The 19,182-nt window shown below is 38.1% G+C and overlaps 1 protein-coding gene across 3 annotated transcripts in view; it reads left to right on the top strand.

Moving 5' to 3' along the window:
* Positions 1 to 3,543: 3,543 nt before the first annotated feature.
* Positions 3,544 to 19,182, top strand: part of SLC12A1 (solute carrier family 12 member 1) — a 129,163-nt gene continuing 113,524 nt past the window's right edge. For all 3 annotated transcript variants that reach the window (XM_072623266.1, XM_072623265.1, XM_072623267.1), the window contains exons 1-2: positions 3,544 to 3,632; positions 4,916 to 5,514. In XM_072623266.1, the coding sequence (XP_072479367.1) occupies positions 5,095 to 5,514 (420 nt within the window). In that variant the 5' untranslated portion in view covers positions 3,544 to 3,632; positions 4,916 to 5,094. The remainder of the gene's footprint in view (positions 3,633 to 4,915; positions 5,515 to 19,182) is intronic.

Genomic DNA, 19,182 nt, shown 5'->3' with positions numbered 1-19,182 from the left:
ACTGGACTTGGAACCAAAGAACCATGGATTTATATTGAGGCTTTGTCATTTACTAATCATGTAGCCCAGGATGGGCACGAGGACTGAAACCTCATGAGCTTCAGTTTTCCCACCTGCAAAATGGGGGTAACACATGTAACTACCTCATAGGACTGGTATAAGGAAAATGCTTTGTGAGTCTCACAGTACTATAGAAATATGACCTACATTAACCAACTAACTAACAAGTGTGAGTCTTTCCTATTTTGAAGGAGCAAGGTGTGGGGTTGGAGGTGGTTATTTTTATAGTAAAACTGTCTATGCTGTCTTAGCTGGCCTGATCTTTATGGAATGGAGTTCTTCCACAATTTTTCCCTTCAGCTCTATCAGGGGGTGTCGTTTACCCTTGATCAATGTCTTTGCTGTGTTTCTCATTCTAGATCAGGTGACTGGTAACTCTACAAGGAGAGAACCATACAGGGCATAAATTTACTTGCACTGTATGCCACTGAGATAAGCACCTGCTTTCATTATGCATCAAATCTTTTAAATCTACTTACTCGTGATTCAGACTTCTGTCAAGAGGAGCCCCCAACTCAGTTTTTGCTCTGATTTCAAAAATTTATAAAATATGTTAATTCATGATACTCTCACTCATTTAGCTTAGGAGCCCCCATTCAGGGAGGGGAAAAAGAATTCCTTCTGCTCTGACCAGGAGTGGTTCCACATAGGGAAGGTCTGTCCTCCCTGTTTCCTTCTCTCTCATTCTCTGCTACTTGCTGCCCCTCTCTTCCCTAAATTCCTCTCACAAAAACTAAAGCACTTAAGCCAGAGCAGTTATAATCTAGCATTTTAGCTAGCTAACATTAATGTTAATTAAAAAGAAAAGAAACGACTTTTATTATTAATTTATTAGTTTTCAGTTTTCTACGATCACTTTCATAAATCTTAGATTTTTTCCCCTTCCCTCCTCACTCCCTCCCTGAGACAGCATGCAATCTTATATGGGTTCTACATGTACATTCTTATTAAACACATTTTCACATTAGTCATGTTTTATAGAAGAACTAAAATGAGTGGAAGAAATTATGAGAAAAACCCAAAACATAACACAAGAGAAAACATTCTGCTTCATTCTGCATTCCAATTTCATAGTTCTTTCTCTAGATGTGGATGGCATTTTGCCCCAAGAGTCCTTTAGGAATGTTTTAGGTCCTTGCAATGTTGTGAAGGGCTAAGTCTGCCAGAAAAATTCCTCACACACTGAGGTTGTTACTGTGTACAATGATCTCCTGGTTCTGCTCCTTTCACTCAGCATCAGTTCATACAAGCCCTTCCAGGCCTCTCTGAAGTCTTCCTGTTCATCATTTCTTATGGCACAATAGTACTCCATTACATTCACATACCACAACTTGTTCAGCCATTCCACAATTGATGGGCATCCCCTCAATTTCCAGTTTTTGGCCACCACCAAGAGAGCTACTATAAATATTTTTGTACATGCAGGACCCTTTCCCATTCTTATGATTTCTTTGGAATATAATCCTAGAGCGACATTGCTGGGTCAAAGGATATGCAGAGTTTTGTAGCCCTTTGGGCATAGTCCCACATTACTCTCCAGAATGGTTGGATCAGCTCACAGCTCCACCAACAATGAATTAGTGTTCTGATTCTCCCACGTCTTCTCCAACATTTATTATCTTCCCATTTTGTCACGTTAGCCAAACTGATCGGTGTGACGTGATAGAAAACAAACAGTTTTAAAGAACAAAGCTAAAGTTTTATATTTGCCTTTTCTTCCCCCTGTGGAACAAGCATGAGAGTTCAGTACAACCAGACCTTGACTTAACCCCAGACATATTTCATCTATTATAAGAGGAGACTCTGGCCACTTTTATGGCCACTTCACACAGCATCCTACTTCATCACTGTCTCCACTCACCCACACATCGCCAACCAAAATCCAAACCTCCTTTGAACTCCAACTGGTCACACTGTCATGCTGATACCCAGTTTAAATAATTCCTGGTACGTCATCTGTGACTCCAAACATCACCTGTCTGGTGATAACTATTCCTCTAGGTGAGGGGAAACAATGTCTTTATGAGATTACATCTCCCAGAAACTTATAGAGCTAGGGGTCTAAGACTTCTTTCTTCCTGCAGAGAATTTCTGTACCTCACAGACCCCTGCTACAATGGGAAGAGGAGGTTAAAGAGAACACAAAATACTTTCACCAAGAGGAGGTGAGTATATGAAAGACAGAAAAGTCCTGAATCCTTTCAGCCATGGATGCTATTTCACTGTCTTACTGATACTTATGAGGTCACACATTTATTTACTTGCTCATATTAAATTTTCAGGTTCACTTCATAAACGCTCATACTCCATCATGCATCATGTCATCATCTGAAAATATACGGATTATTTCTTTGCTGCTAAAACTATGCCATTTGGATATTATATATTAACACAGCAGAGCGAATGAGGCAGATGAGTCAGAGTGGGAAGGAAGCAGGTATTCTTGGAAGACTGGGAGATTCCACACATGCACACATATGTACTACATGCAACCAGTTACAGTCATCTATATAGAGTGCCAAGATACTTACCTCTCTCTTTATGCTTGTCTTTTGGAGCCAGTGAGAGAGGTAATGCAATCATACATGTATTTGAGATTAGTCTTTGAACTGTTGAAGTTTAGGGGCAGTCAAATAAAAGGGGAGAGAAAAAGTGTGACAGAAGAGGTCACATGGCCCTAAGGATCCCACCAGCTGTCTCTGTGACTGATCTGAACTTCAGTTTCCACATCTGCAGAATGAGAGGGGTGGGTTAAATGATCTCTAAGTTTTCTTTCAATGCTGACATTCATATGGCCAGTCTGAAGTATTTTGAATAATCAGCTGGTGTGGGTGAAGGCTTCCATCTGACAGAACAGGACGCATTAACTTTGGTGACACAAATTTGACAAAATGTTTTGTTGAATGAAGGCAATTTAATCTTTTAGATATGCCACTGGGAACTTTATGCCCTGTTATATTCTTGCTTGGAAAACTTTTTGTCTTTGGGCAGACATATTCTCTGTAAATCCCAGCTTCCATCTTCTACCTGCCCACTTCACATGCAGAAAAGAGCCAATAACCATCCTGATCAAAGTAAAAAAACTCTTGAAAACATGATTCTTTAACTTATAAAGTACAGGCATCATCTCTGGAAGCTTGTATTTTAGTTTACATGCTGAAGAAAGGGAGATCACTGTGTAATCACTCATCTGAAATAACCTCATTCAGGAAGATGGAACGCCATTCATCTACCTCCAAACAACTGAAGCGTCCCCGGCTGTTTTGTTGGAGGGTTATGGTTATACAACCCACTTCCTGTTATGAATTAAAGAAAATTTCATTTACTTCTTTTCAGTAGGAATTAATGGTTTACTACTAGTCACTGGTTGACAGTATTTAAGGTTCTTTGGAGCTAATGAGTGGGAGGGACTTATGCCCTCATTCCCAGCCAATCCCTACATGGTCCTCCCTGAAAAATAAGCCTCTAAACAATAAAAAGCAGTCTAGGATGATGAGTGAAAACAGAGTGTTCTTCTGTGCCCTAGGGATGTAGAGGCAGTTGACTCTTCCCTTGAAGATTAGCCCTGTGTGGTAAGTTCACTTCTCTCTTATACAATAGTGTACAGTTATGAATTAGCATTAGACCATTGTGTTGGACTTATTCAGCTAAGGCTGGGAAGGGAATTCAGAAGCTACCTACCCAGAGTTCCCACTAGGACAATGTGGAAACACCCTAGTGTTGTATGAAGAGCTGCTAAAGGTGGGCACCAGACACGTTTGCTATCATATACTTCTTTATTTCACTGGGAATGAATGGCTTGAGAGTCAAAGTTGAGATTTTAAAATGAATATATAGAGAGAAAAGATGATTTTTTATCAGTTTGAATATGGTGATCTCATCTTCCTAGAAGTTTCTTTGAAAACAAAAATGTGGGCCATTATAAAATAATATTGTTCTGAAGAAAGAATCTAATGAGATATTGTTCTCATTCTTTGGAGCTATGAAAATTATTATGTACTCCTTTCATCTCCAAGTCAAATCTTTGCCTCATAATAAAGATTGATAATATCCCCTTAAAAACAATCTGTAGAGTATGGCTATTATACATAGATATAACATAACCATTTTATTAATTTCTGGTGATTTATTTCCTCCCTAAACACCCATATCTTTAATAAAGGCTCCACACAGCATTTGCAAAACAAATAAACAGAAAAAAGATCTTTCAAATCTGGTACAAGATCTAGGGATTTGTAATAACTCATAACATACTAAGAATGTTTTAAAATCTTAATTTATATTTTTAAAGAATTTTTAAAAGCACAATCAATTGCTAATTGAATGCATTACCAAAACGTAACTGGAACAACTTTAATTACTTGGAAACATTCATTTTTAACTATAATCTTCTAAGAAGACAAATCTTTAAGAGGATTTTGATTTTAATGTTTTTCTCATTTACTGGTATCATTTTTCTTCCAAGTGTACTTTTAGAATAATTATTTTTGAAGTTTCAGTGATTTATTATTATCGAAGTTTTTTAAAGTACTGTAATTAACTATTAATATACCCAGCTATTTGAGTTAAATGTTTTTTAGCCTCAACCTAATGCTCCCAGTACAAGTCAAACTCTGAATGATTCCAATGGAAATTCTGTCTGCCAAAGCAGGTCTCCAGTTGCTTATTACGTGATTTAATTACCCAGGTGATTAGACTCCATAGAAAGGCAGATTTGACTGAAGAGAATGAATTTTAAATCCTGAATCCTAGGGTTCCTGGGATATTGTACTTAGAAAGAAAACTAAATTAACTGAGTTAACCCTTACTCATTTCTGAAACTTGAAACAAACTTATTTTCTGTTTTTGATGATAGAAATGAGAAGAAAGACATTCTGAAGGCTGTGTAGAAGAGAATACTTCTAGGAACCAGGCTTCTTCTAGACTGAAAGGCAAGCATTCCTTCATTAGCCTTTTACTTTGAGAAAATAAAGGAACAAATTTTTTGACAACCATAAAGGGAGACTGCTTAGTCAAGGAAATCCATCTCAGAAGATGTCAATGAACAACTCTTCCAGTGTATTCCTGGATGCAGCCCCCAATCATCCAAATCGTTTTCAAGTTAATGTAATTAATGAGAGTCATGAAAGCAGCGCAGCTGCTGACAGCAATCATGACCCTCCGCATTATGAAGAAACATCCTTTGTTGATGATACCCACAACAGATTGAGAATCAGCTTTAGGCCTGGGAATCAGGAGCTATATGACAATTTCCTCCAAAATGGAGAAAGTACTAAAACGGATGCGAGTTTTCATGTCTACGATTCTCATACCAACACGTACTACCTACAAACCTTTGGCCACAACACTATGGATGCGGTTCCCAAGATTGATTACTACCGTAACACTGGCAGCATCAGTGGGGCCAAAATGAACAGACCTACCTTATATGAGATACATGAACAACTTGCCAAGGTAAGTTTCAGGAAAGGTATGTAAACATTCCCTGCCATTCTTCCATGGACTTAAAATTGTACTTGTTTCAATTTCTAGAATGTCTGAATGACCTGGGTTGGAATTTTGTCTCTGAGGCTTACTATCCATCTGGCCTTAGGTAAATCATTTGATCTTCAGTCCTCTAGTTTGTAAAATGAAGAGTTTGGACTAGCTATGATTCTATCCAACTCAAAAACTGATTCTATCACCCTATGGTACTTAGGAAAATGTCTAGGTAAAAATGCCCTCTGTTTCCTGATTTGAAAGACAATGAGTGCTCAGCGTATGCTGCAGAAAAAAACTCCAAATTAGAGAATTCATTCATGTGCATTTATAATGTCATAGAAATTTGGCGCTTGAGGAGGTCTTGGAGATCAGCTAGGCCAAGCCCATTATTTTATGGATGAGAAAACAAGAGGCATTAAAAAGTTTTAAAGGTGACCTTGCCTAAGGTCACCCAGAAAATTAATGGTAGGTCAAGGGCTAGAACCCAAATCTCCTGACCCTCACTCTGTTTTTCTTCCCCTCACCCAAAGTGCAATAGAATAAGGAAACTTTAAAAAAATAGAAGCGGCCTCTGAGATCATTTAGTCCAATCCCCTCATTTCATGGACAAGGAAATGTACTCAGATGACAAAACACCATGTTCAAAGTCACACTGCTGGGAGGGATCTTTGAGTCCAAGCCTTTTACAGAAAAGGAAACAAACCCATAGAAGTTAGGATCACATGGTAAACATCCAAGGCAAGTTTTGAACTCAGAGCTTCTGACTTCAAGTGCAGGGCTCTATCAACAGGAACTAACAACAAGATCTCCTAACTCCAGATCCAGGAATCTTTATTGATTATTTTTCTCCCAAGCGGATGCCCCCATGTACCTTATCCTGTTGACTACTAGGACAAATTCAATTTCTTTTTTCCCTTGATTCATGAATTAACCAGATGGGTAAATAGAGTGAGACAACAATACCTTTGTTTTGGAGAGAGCGGACAGCACATGTAGTCTTTCAGTAATCTAGAAACAACTGAACTTACTACCTGGTTAAAATAGGTAATATAGGTAAATAGGTTAAGCAAAAGCAGTTAAAATAGGAAGCCATCTGATAGCTTTCTCTCTTTCCCCTGTCATCAGATGAGATTCTACCAGGTCTGATCCTGGTCTAGTGTCTAGGATTTCTGTCAACCCCCAAAGTAGGTTTCCTGGGGTTTCTTCACCCATGGCCTCCAATTAAAATTGTCCTTAAAGTTTATATGAAGGCACATTCATTAACATGGACTTGGTCACTTTTTGTCACTTGCCCTAGATTGAAAAATTTCTAGCATATGGCTATAGTGTTAACCCATGAGCACATTAGCTTCTCCTTACTCTCCCTCTCTCTCTCTCTCTCTCTCCCTCTCTCTCTCTCCCAACATATATACACGCTCACTTATATACACACATGCAAATATAGTTACTTATACTTTTATATGTAAAACAAATACTGTAAAGCACATTTTTCATGTATGTATATAGTTTTATATACATACATATATGTATGTGTGTATATATGTGCATGTGTGTATATGTACATATATGTATATATATGTTTTACAGTGTTTGTTGCAACTAGTGCTGTTCTCTTTAAGGATTTAATCTGTATGAATACTTTGGTTAGATTTAAGGAGAAAAGGGAGATTTGACATTTTATTGTTTTTCTCTTTAAAGCACTGCCTGAGGTTTCTGAGTACACATAAAAACTTAAATGTAGTCCAGTGAAATCTCAACACAGAAGCAGCACATGTGGCTCGACATTCTCTTATTTTCCCCCAATACAGTTAATATGCCCAAATCTATTAGAATTCTAAGGCAGAGCTTTTTCTAATCCAGTAATAAATTATCTGCAGGTCAAATAAATTTCTTCTGCTGTATCTTGTCCTCAAACATGCTGGTGAACTTTTAAACTTCCTGCACTTCTAGAACATTATCTAGATTTCAATGAATGGCATTATTTATCAAAATGTTTTTTTGATAAAGTCCTATTTTGGCATGTCTTCCTCCATTTAGATACTTCACTCCCTGGCTGGTATCCAGAACCCTCATGCTACCCTGACTCTCCTAACTTCAATTTTCACTAGGAATTAATTTCCTGAGTAAGCTCGTTTTGTTCCAGATCATTCTTAATCAAAGCCCAGCAGTCCTAATCAGCTCCTTAAGTACCTGATAAGTGACTAAGTTGCTTTTTTTTTTTTTACAATTAACCATGGATTAATGCATTATCACTTCAAATAATAATTCTATTTTGACCAAAACTTTCAATTTTGTAACTCAAAGAAATAGGGGAAATTCAGGTACAGGGCAGTAGGGAAGAAATTTTTTTGGAAAAGGAATGCCTTGGGGAGTATTTCAAATCTGTCACGCAACTAGCTGCTACCTGCAGACGCTTCTACTTCCAGGAAGACAAGAGAGGAGTAAAGACAGGAAAGAAGGCAGAAAAAGCTGTGAAAGGCATTGTGGAGAAATTTGCAGGCACTCAGAAGTAGAGTAAGACTGCCATCTTCTTTTTAAAAAGAACCTGGAACTATGTCCCACTTTCCTCCATCCTACCTTAAAGCCTACTTCCTTCCCTATCACCCCTTCCCCCTTTTAAATCCTCCTCTGTCACTGAAATTGTCATCAAAATGCCCCATTCATTTTGACCAAAAAAGAAAATCAATAAAGTTGAATGCTCTAAAAATGAAAATGGCTGGGAGAAAACCTCACATGGTTGATCATTGTGCTGTCCTAGACACTGCACGTGGCCATGGCAGGTTTGTAGGGAGCCTAAGTATTGTTAAATAAATCCTTTCCCCTCCAAAAAAAATTCAATTCCGAAGGAACCATTGTTTAGATTTCCATCTGAATGATGGGAGAAGAAGAGGCAAGCCTCTGTGTCTGACAGATCTGGGGCCCGCATTGTTATTTCCTGTTAATACACTTCCAATTTTTAAAAAATGAGTGGCATTAAGTATTTAGCTTTGACTTAGAGTGAATGACTGAATTTTCCTGCTGCATAAAGGAACAGCAAATGTAAATGACTGGACACTGGACTGAAGCCCCGTGTTCTGCATGTTAACACTACATTTGGTAAGATTCTCCAGGTAAGGAGCTGTTGAGGGAAAATTGGTTTTCAGTCACCTTGATAGCTCACCATGGTTAGATCTAGGACGATCTATTTACATACTCACTTTGGAAGCAGGGAGGGAAGGAATCCAAATGAAGTACAACGTTTACAATGGCCACAGCTGACATTGCACCCACTTTAGGGAATCCTGGGAATCCTACGACTGTCATTCATTTCATTCTGCTTGAGAATCACTGCATCCCAACAGTTCTCGATTCTTTTTTCAATTCAGTCTTTGGTGGAAGAGTTAATTTGGCTTTTCTTTCTATTTTTTTGTCAGAGATGAAGACAAGTAAGCTAATATTAGCACAAATTTCACCCTAGAAGGGTACTTAGAGACTCTCTAATTCAACCTGTTTGTTTTACAGATGAGGAAACAGAGGAACCTGGACCCTAAGTTACTTTTCTTCTACGTAGGGGAGAGAAACAAAGTTTCTTTAAAAAACATTTTACTAACACTCTTCTACTTTTCTTGTATCATTGTTATTTCCTACTGACTTACCCCCTTCCTTCCCATGTAATAAATAAGTATGAAATAAGGAAACAAAACAAAATTAACATTGGCCAGGTCTGAAAAAATACATGCCTCATTTTGTATTTTCAGTTCACCATGTATCTGTCAAGAGATGGGAATCATGGTCAAGTGATTTTCCCAAGGTTGCATGAGGAATAAGTAGCAGAATTTGAACCCAAGACTGATTCCACATGTGACTCTCTTTCTACTGAACTAAGCTACCTAAAGCTAGTTAGATATCTTCTTCCTCACAGATTTTGGCACTAAATTTTGAAGTCACTTGCTAGATACTCTCAGTAAAATAAGTATAATATTTTGTTGAAATTACAAAGGCTTTATATACACAAATGACAATTCATGGTCAAAGGCTTTGAAAGTAGAAAGCCATAGGAATGACAGGAGCTAAATGAGACTTTTCTCTCAGTTATGCTTATTATCATTAGTCTAAAGATAGGGCCTAGAATTGCCACTTCTTTATATGGAGAGCTCCCCAATAAGGAAATTTACCCTACTAATGCAGTTTGGCACCTATTTCATAGCCTATAGTCTTAGAGAGTTACCATTCAGTTGCTTTTCAGTAGTGTCTGACACTTTGTGATTCCATTTGGGGTTTTCTTGGCAAAGACATTGGAGCGATTTGTTGTTTCCCTCTCCAACTCATTTTACAGATGGGGAAACTGAGGCAAAGAGGGTTAAATGATTTGCCCAGAGTCATACATCTAGTAAGTGTCTGGAGTTGTGTTTAATCTCCAGAAGATGAATCTACCTGGCTCCCGTCCCAACACTTTGTCTACCCATTGTACCACTGCCCATTGTGTGGATCACTGAAAGGTTAGATAGATGGCTTGTCCAAGATCATACCTATCATACGTAAGATGTGTCTGTCTTGAACTTAGGTCTGTCTTGACTTGAAGGTTAGCACTGTATGTAGCACACCATGTTGCCTCTCATCACTAGAATCCTCTGCTAAATTCACAACTCATTTTACAAGTGTCCTTTACAACCTAAATTACAGAGAAGATGTAGTCTGCTGGAATTTTGGAAAAAGTGATCATTATAACTGCAGTAACTAAAAGTTTTACAAGATTAGGACATAAATTAGATTATTCTAAGTGTCTAGGTCACTGAAACCCTACTCCAATGCCACAGGGTAGTGTAGAAATGACCTTCGGTTCTTGAAGGTTAAACCAGTGGATAGCCAATAGGAACGGTTCTTATTAGGGCCCTGGTGTTTCCCAAGCATAACCTAACAGTTTAAAAGGTGCTTATCACTAGGTTGTCTCAGGATGATATATTTTTATTTCTTTCATACAGTAACTCTCAAAGACTAAATGACAGAGAAGTTAGCTCTCCACTAGTGAGGGGGGGTCCTCATAGTGAGAAAAATCACAAATCCTTGAAGTGCAGATGAAATTTCAAGTCTCTAGTTTCAATGATCTCCTGCAGCTAAGTAGCCAGTCTGTGGCCCTAGGATTTTAATTTCCTTAAAATTATCTCCCCTTTCAAAGTCATGATGCATCAAAGACCCAGGCATAGATGGAAATGAGAGTTCTGAAACCTCCCATAAGTAAAAAAAATCAAGCAATTTTGATCCTAATTGTCCATCAAGGGCTTGACCTGGAGGGACCGTCCTCAGTGAGCCTTTTCTCCACTTGTTTTTTGAATTTCTAATGAAAACAGAACTTCCAACACCTATCTGTTAAATTTTCTTCTCATGGTTCATCAAACATTCTCTGGGCATACATACATACGTTCTCTATAAGGCACTAAGTTATGATACCAGTGTTGTTGAGTCATTTTTACTGGTGTCTGACTCCTCACGACCCCATCTGGGATTTTCTTGGTAAAGATTTGCCATTCCTTCTCCAGCTCATTTTACAGATGAGGAAACTGAGGGAAATCAGGTTAAGTGACTTGCCAGGATACCTAGCGAGTACATATCTGAGAGGAGTCTTCCTGACTCCAGACCTGGCATTCTAGCCACTGTGCCACCTACCTGCCCTAAGAGTGGTCTATTAAAACATAATTCCCTATTGCTCGGATTTAGTATGAAACTTTAGCCATAAAATGATCACCATTCCAGTTACCCTTTCAAAGCAAAATTATAATATAAAGAATCATTTGTTATACTAATTTCCTAAATGCAACTTACACTTTTTATATAGTATAGGACTTTGTCATGAGATATCAAGGCATAGTATAATCTATAAGTGTTCAAAAACAGCCAAGTGGGGTCTCCATCAGATTAAAATAAAATTGAGAAATATTTGACAATATTTATATAATAAAATAATACAATAAATAAAAATACAATAAGACATAGATGATGTTAATATGTGGTTTTCTAAGTCAATATGCTGCCATAGGAATCCTTATTTAACATGTACTGGTCTCATTTCTAAGTTTGACACTATTGGCTATAATGAACAGAGGGGTAGATATGAAGTCAAGAAGATCTGAGCTAGAATTCTTCCTCAGATTCACTTTAGATGTGTGATGATGATCAAAATGCTTACTCATTCTCAGTCTCAGTTTTCGCATCTATAAAATGGGGATAATAAAAGTACTTACCTCATGAAGTTTAGAGCATCAAATGAAATAGTGTATGTGAAGTGCTTTGTAAACACTGCAGTGATATACAAATATTAGCTATTATTATATTCATCCCAATTCCATCAGCATAGGGAGCTCCCATGAGGACACTTTAAAATAAGTATTTTGCAGATTGACAACTATTCTGTAATAGATATTTCTAGGGGCTTCCCTGAGGCCACTGAGGGGTTAAATGACTTGTTCTGAGTAATAGAACCAGGATGAATCATAGATGGGACTTCCTGATTCTGAAGATGGGTTTTCCCTACAACATGTTATCTCTTACGCTAAAGCAATATACTACATTATAAAATGTAAATCGTATCCAGAAAAATAAAAAGTCATTCCAGGGAACAGTTTGGAAAAATTGAATGTGGGTACTTCAAAAGTTATAAGACAGATTCAAATTCCAGCATTAATGAGATTAAAGCAATCAACAGGACAGAATGACATTAAAAGGACTACCATGTGGTTTCATGATTGGGTTGCATCTTTAATTTCTTAATTGTTACAAAATGAAAATTATTTACCACTAATAGTTTTAAGAGTGATTTCCAGGGGCCCTGTTTCTAAGCAGTACAATAATATTTACTGGTGAGTTCAGATGTCAGAGTAGAGGATTCAGTCATATCTGACTAAATGGGAGACCTCCCTTTCTTTCTCATCCTTTGGCCTACATAAGATTGTCATCTATCCCGTTAAATTAATTGTTGGCCTCAATCGTTGCTATCAATCAGCATTTATTAAGCACTTACTGGCATATGGTATAAAGTGAGTTGAGTATGTGTAATCTACCCTGTAATATTTTGCAATCTAAGGCAAAAGAGATTGATCTGGACAGACAAAAAGTATATAGTCAAGCTGACAAACACTGAACACATAATTCGGGGCTTTTAAATATTTAAATTCTGTAGGAACAAAGGGTTATGTATTCCCACTATGGAAAATATGCTTCCCTCAAGTGCCCTAGAGTTCAACTCTAGAAATATTTTACTTGGTTTATGCCAGGCCTAGAGGCCTGAGGGCTACCCGAGTCTTACCTTACCTCTATCGCAGGTCTTCGGTTGGCCAAACCAGATAAACGTATGAGAGAAGAGACTTTCCGGAGTCGAACAAGGGTTAAGCTTTTATTCAGGGTCCTGGTTACAAGTGCAGGGGGAATTCTTCCTTAGGAGGGAGCGAGGAATCTCCCAAGGAGGCAAAGATCTTATAATAAGAGATTGGAAGCAGAAGTGTAAGTGGGGAGAGAGAGGGGGAGGGGAGAGCAAAGAGAGGAAAAACGGAGCCTTCTGTCCTGTAACGACCCCTCCCAAGCTAAGAGCGCCTTCAGGCTTTCCAGATCCTAATTAAGCTCTCCAGCCGCATAGTTTGCACCTGAATACCGTGCCTGTTAGATAACAATAGGTGTGCCCAGATCCGGGCCAGTCTCGAGGGCGGGGATGCTCTCTCCCATCACGTTCTCACGGGAAGAGGCGGAAATACACGAGATCTCACTCCTCAATTCCCTGCTGTTTCCTGGGGGGCCTCATGAGAACTCTAAGGTTTAGAAGCTCTCACCTTTACCCGCCCAAGACTGTCCACATAGAACTGAGCTTACACCCCCAACAGGTTTAGGGATGGAAAAAAAAAGCATAATCTAGAATCCAATAAAACATTAATTGATGTCAACATTATAAATAACTCTAAAAGTCAGGGAAGACTAGATTAATGTACATAGTAGACTATATGATACAGCAAAATTTGAATTTAAGTGGGCTCCACTTAGAGAGAGCTGTACTGGTGCCAGCTAGAGCTTCCAAGGAATTTTCCAAGGTAGGCTCTTGAAGATGTGTGTTTGTCCTTCCTGGCTGAAGAAGACCATGCCATCAGAGAAATGACATGACTTGCACTTGACTTTGTTTTGAGTGAGGGAGGGTGCTGCAGGTTCCCAGCCTCACTTCTCCTCCAGAGCCATCTGAATCCAGTGACCAGATATTCATCAGGATGACTGGAGATGACCCAGGATGAGGCAATTGGGGTTAAGTGACTTGCCCAAGGTCACACAGCTAGTGAGTGTCAAGTGTCTGAGGTGAGATTTGAACTCAGGTCCTCCTGACTCCTGCACTGGTGCTCTATCCACTGTACCACCTAGCTCTTGAAGAATTCATTGCAGTAACAGCACCTTTAGAAAGAGAGGAATGTAATATGGACCTCCTATTAGTAATCGGTCAGTGCACACCAAAGGGGTAAGAGAAGGGAATTTTCACAAAGATGCATTAGAGTGACAGCAAATGTTAGATTTGTAAGAGACCCTAGGACTCGTTAAGTTTAACCTTATTCTCATTTTACAAGTAAGAACTCTAAAGCTCAGAGGGATTAAGCTCCCAAGGTCTTATTGGTAATTTAGTGGAAGAGCTGGTTCTAGAAGCCAAGTCTTTAGTCCATTATACTCTTAAAAGCAATTCTTAGCACTCTGAACAACACAATATTAACTCTCAGTCCAGAGGACTAAAGATGAAGCATGCTGTCTACCTCCTACTAGAGAACCAATGGTTTAAAATACAGAATGAACCATACATTTGTGGATGTGGCTAACGTGAAATAAACATATTTGTTTCAAGAGTTTTTCTTTTCATTTTTATCATTCAATTCAATGAGCATTCATTAAGAACCTACTAGAGAGAAAGATAATAAATGCTTGTAAAAATAAATATTTTAAAAAAGAAAAAACCTAGTAGACCTAAATTAAAAAAATAATAAATCTTATCAATTCAATGTACATCGTCCACATGTCTACTGAGCTCAAGGCACTGCAAGAGGCCTAACTTTAAAAGAGAGTCCAACTTATCTTTCTCAGTTCTCCTTATTGGATTTTTGCAAAAGTTTTATTTATGCCAAAGCCATTCTGAACACCGAAATTTGGTAAACTGCTTAGTGACAGATTTGGATATCAGCAGATCACACAATTTTCTTATCAAAGAGTCAACAAGCATTTATTAATCATTTATTATACATTGGGCATGGTGCCAGGCTCTGGGAATACCAAGAAAAAGAATGAAATAAGCTTTACACTGAGCTTGCATTCAAATGGTGGAGACAAGTGCTTATACATACATACATACATACATACACATGTGTGTGTGCACAGCATAAATACAAAGTTAATAAATAAGTACTTACAAGGTAATTAAATACAAAATAGTGTGGCAGGGAGGGTACCAGCACTGGGGAAACTCAGGACGTATTGTATGCAGAAGATGGTGCTAAAGCTGCATCTAAAAGGAAGAGGGTCTTCAAGTCTGAGATAAAAAAGGAATGCATTCTGGGAATGCAGAAAGGCCAGAACAAAGACCCAGAAACTGGATGTGGCATATCATTTGTAAGTGTCAAAGAAAAGACTATGTGGCTAGATCACAGAACGCTGGAGGGAGAGTGATGTCCATTGATGCTGAAAAGATCAGTCAGGGCCAAGATGTTAAGGACTTAAAAAGCTAAACAGAGGAGTTTACATTTTATCTAAAGGTAAAAGGAAGTCACTGGAGGTGATTGAATAGGACAGTCACATGCTCATATCTACCCCTAAGGAAAATTACTCTGACAGCAGTGTGTAGGACAGACTGCAGAGCGAGACACCCAGATTCAATCACAGTCTTTTATTAGATCAGGGAAATCTGTTGAATTTTTCTGCCTCAGTACCCCCATTTCTAGGTTTTAAATCATACCAGAACTTTCCTTCTCTCTCAGAGGTGTTATGAAAATTTCACAAAAGAGATTGTTGAATCTCCAAAAGTATTTTTTTTCCCTTTTGGACTGGACCTAGGATTTCACAACAAAAGTTATATTTGGTAAATGGGAAATATCTTTTGGAACTTAGATATTTACCTTTGCCCTAATGATATCTAGAAAGATAGAAAGCTATTTCTTTTGGATCTAGTACTCACAACATGCACTAAATAAAACCAAATAATTATTTTATCTTTCTTCTTTTATTGATTTTTCATTATAATTACCCTCTCTTGGGTATGAACTGTGTGAAGTACATGTCGGACTCTTCAGAAAAGGTGTAGTGCAGTGGATAGAGCACCAGTGCATGAGTCAGGAGGACCTGAGTTCAAATCTCACCTCAGACACTCGACACTCACTAGCTGTGTGACCTTGAGCAAGTCACTTAACCCCAGTTGCCTCATCCTGGGTCATCTCCAGTCATCCTGATGAATATCTGGTCACTGGATTCAGATGGCTCTGGAGGAGAGGTGAGGCTGGTGACCTGTACAGCCCTCCCTCACTCACAACAAAGTCAAGTGCAAGTCATGTCATCATTCCTCTGGTGGCACGGTCTTCTTCAGCAAGGAAGGACGAACACACACACAGAAAACCTTTTATCCCATGCAATTTGACTTCTTACCTCCTGAGTGTCTTTAATGCACAGGTAAAACTTTTGGCAAATAAATAATAGTTCCCTAAAGCTAAACAATTTAAAATGTATTTATGGAAGGTTCCGAGCCATCATTTACGGTAATAAGAGTGTGAACAAACAAATTAATTCAAAGCACTAGGAAATAACTGGTTTTAAGTGGCCGTGACAAAGCTTTTTGAATTTTTGCCTTTGAGACTTGAGTCATCTAACCCTACACTGGCCCAGAATCTTTAGGTCTACTGAGAAACTTCCTGCCTATGGTTCCCCTTACCCTATTTTAAAGGAAAATGGTCACAATCTCTCTTTTGATTCTCAAGGGAATTGAGAGAAATTTGGTGTTGCTTTGCCCTCTGAGAAATATAGGTAGAGTGACAAAACTTACAAAAGAATGAGCCTCTACTTTTTGTCACTCTGAGACAGAACCAGTGCAGTCAGGTAATACTAACCAACTCCATGGCCAACCTTCCTTCCATGAAAACAATGATGCCCCCTTTGTTACTTCACTGCTTTAGATTTTCTAAAGATTTTTTTTTTAAATATATAGGATCTTATTCAATTCCCTCAACAACCCTGGCAGATAGGTAAGTTAGAATTGTTTCCCCATTGGACAGATGAGAAAATTAGAGCCTAGAAAGATTGTATCTAGAGAAAGATCTACGTTGAGTTAGTAGCAAAGTCAAGTCTCCTAACTTCTAGTTCAGTGATCTTTTCACTGAACCAAAAGAATGAGAAAATCCAAAAGAGATCCTTATTCCATTTAGGAAGTTTATTGATATACTGGTGCATTGAGTAAAAGATTTGTACAAAAGAAATTATAGTTCTTTTTTTTTAAATTGAAGAATTAGTTAGGAGTTAAACATACTCATTCAGTGGAGAAATAGCCCAATACTTACTCTACTGGGAATAATTAAGAAAGTTGATTATTTTATTAAGCTTTTTTTGGCCATGTTTACAATATGACATTTATATGAGGTTCTAGCAATAAATTGAAGAATTTGTTAACTATGACCAGGAAGAATATTCACTGGGACAAAAGGCTCATTAGGGAAATTTTATTTAAGTTAAACATTCCTTTAACTTACTTGAATTTACTATGGAGGGGAAAATTAGTTCACAATTATTGGGATTCTTATTTATCAACATATTAATACTAATCACCATCTGAGTTCATTTCAGGGCAGATCACTTTCCTAGACCGAATCCCCAAGTGCAGATTTGTCAGTCTTGAAAACTTGGGTTCTGTTCATAATTCTTTCATAAATAGATAAGTGACTTAAGCTGTGAGCCCCCATATTTACCCAGGGGGCAGAAAATGCCCTCTGCCTGAATGAACACAGCTGATGAATACCTGGCAGAAGCTTGATCAGTGGAAGCCTCAAAAACACAACACTCTTACTTCTCCAAATAAGTTAAAAAAATAGCAAGGTCAGTTAAAGGTTCCTACAGATCAACACTTCAACATCATGGGGACCTTTCACAGTTACTGTTTAACAAATTCCTCAATTTCTTTCATTCGTGGAATTCAAAGTTAAATCTAAAACCTGAAACTTCCAATTATAGGATCAGAGATTTAGAGTATTTTATAGGTGAGGAAACAACCCTCCAAAGGATCTAATCCCTGGAATCTTCTAAGACCCCTTTAAAAGACAATCAGAATTTTCAATGGCTCATAAATGATTCCAAACAATATTTATGCCTTAAACTACAAACTAATAATGCACACAGCCAGGCAGCCCATCAGATATGATCTCATTTCTCAAGTTTTGGTATCTACATAACTCAAACCTAAAGTATGAGATATTAATTTTGGAGTCAGAAAGACCTGAGTTCAAATCCAGTCTCAAATACTTATTAGTTGTGTCATCCTGAACAAGCTATTTAAACTCTGCTTGTCTCAGTTTCCTCAGCTGTAAAAGAAGGTTAATAATAGCACCTCTCTCAGGGTAATTTTGAGAATGAAATGAGATATTTGTAAACACACACACCTTAGCATAATACCTGACACATAGCAGGCAGTATGGAAATGCTTAACCCCTCTCTCCCTCCCTCAGACTGTGACTCCATAAAGTCATACAGCCAATGTGGCAAGATGGACAAAGGGATGATCTCAGACTCAGGAAGAGCTGAGCTCAGATTCTGCCTTTGACCTACTGGCTATGTGACCTTAAGCCCTAGTCATCCCTTCCGTGTCCTAGGCAGCTCTCTAAGACACTGAGTTACATAAGAAGTGATGACCTGTATGAAAGCAGGAATTTCCACACAGCTCCAGAGTCATACTCCCTCCCCAAATTATGAAGACAACTTTCAATAATCAGTGCTAGTAGGAACAGAAAGAGTATGCACAAGGGAGATCCTAGGTAATCAATAAACTTAATTTCTGGGTTTTTTTTGGTGGGGAAAAGAGGGGAAGGCAAATCTGCTATTTACTGGTGTAGGCAGCTGTCTCTACTGATGCAGCTCCAAATGCATAACTATTGCTATTTATTTCAGCACTGCCCTCACCCACTCAAACCTTTTTATCAGTGTTGCCAAGTTGCAAAATAAATTATTTTTAATTTTACTTTCTCTCCCTTTCTCTACTGCCCTTTCAGAGAAGAGCCAATAAAGAATAGTGATACAAGAAGAACAGGAAAGGAAACGAGGCTGGAAAGAAGACGAAATCAGCCCTTAAATGCTAGACAATCATGCAGACTTTGAGTCCTTTAAATAATTATTTAAATATTCAAATACCAAATATTTACTCAAATATTTGGTTAAAAGACAAGGCAAAGAGGATGAGAGGAGCAAGATAATGAGCATCCATAGGAAAAAGGAAAGAAAACTTGGGAAAAGGACTGGACTAAGAGGCAGAAAGCTTGGTTACAAGTCTCAATCATGCCATTAACTCATTAATCATTTTACTGCTGTAGATCATAGTATAAAACCCCAAAAGAAATGAGGGCCATTATATCATACATATGGATTCTTGTGGACTGCATATTGACTTAGAAAACATTATGTTTCATT

This window comes from Notamacropus eugenii, chromosome 7, assembly GCF_028372415.1.
Source record: "Notamacropus eugenii isolate mMacEug1 chromosome 7, mMacEug1.pri_v2, whole genome shotgun sequence".
NCBI classification, from domain to species: Eukaryota; Metazoa; Chordata; class Mammalia; order Diprotodontia; family Macropodidae; genus Notamacropus; species Notamacropus eugenii.
Note: the sequence above shows the minus strand (reverse complement) of the source record. Positions and strands in the feature narration are given on the sequence as shown.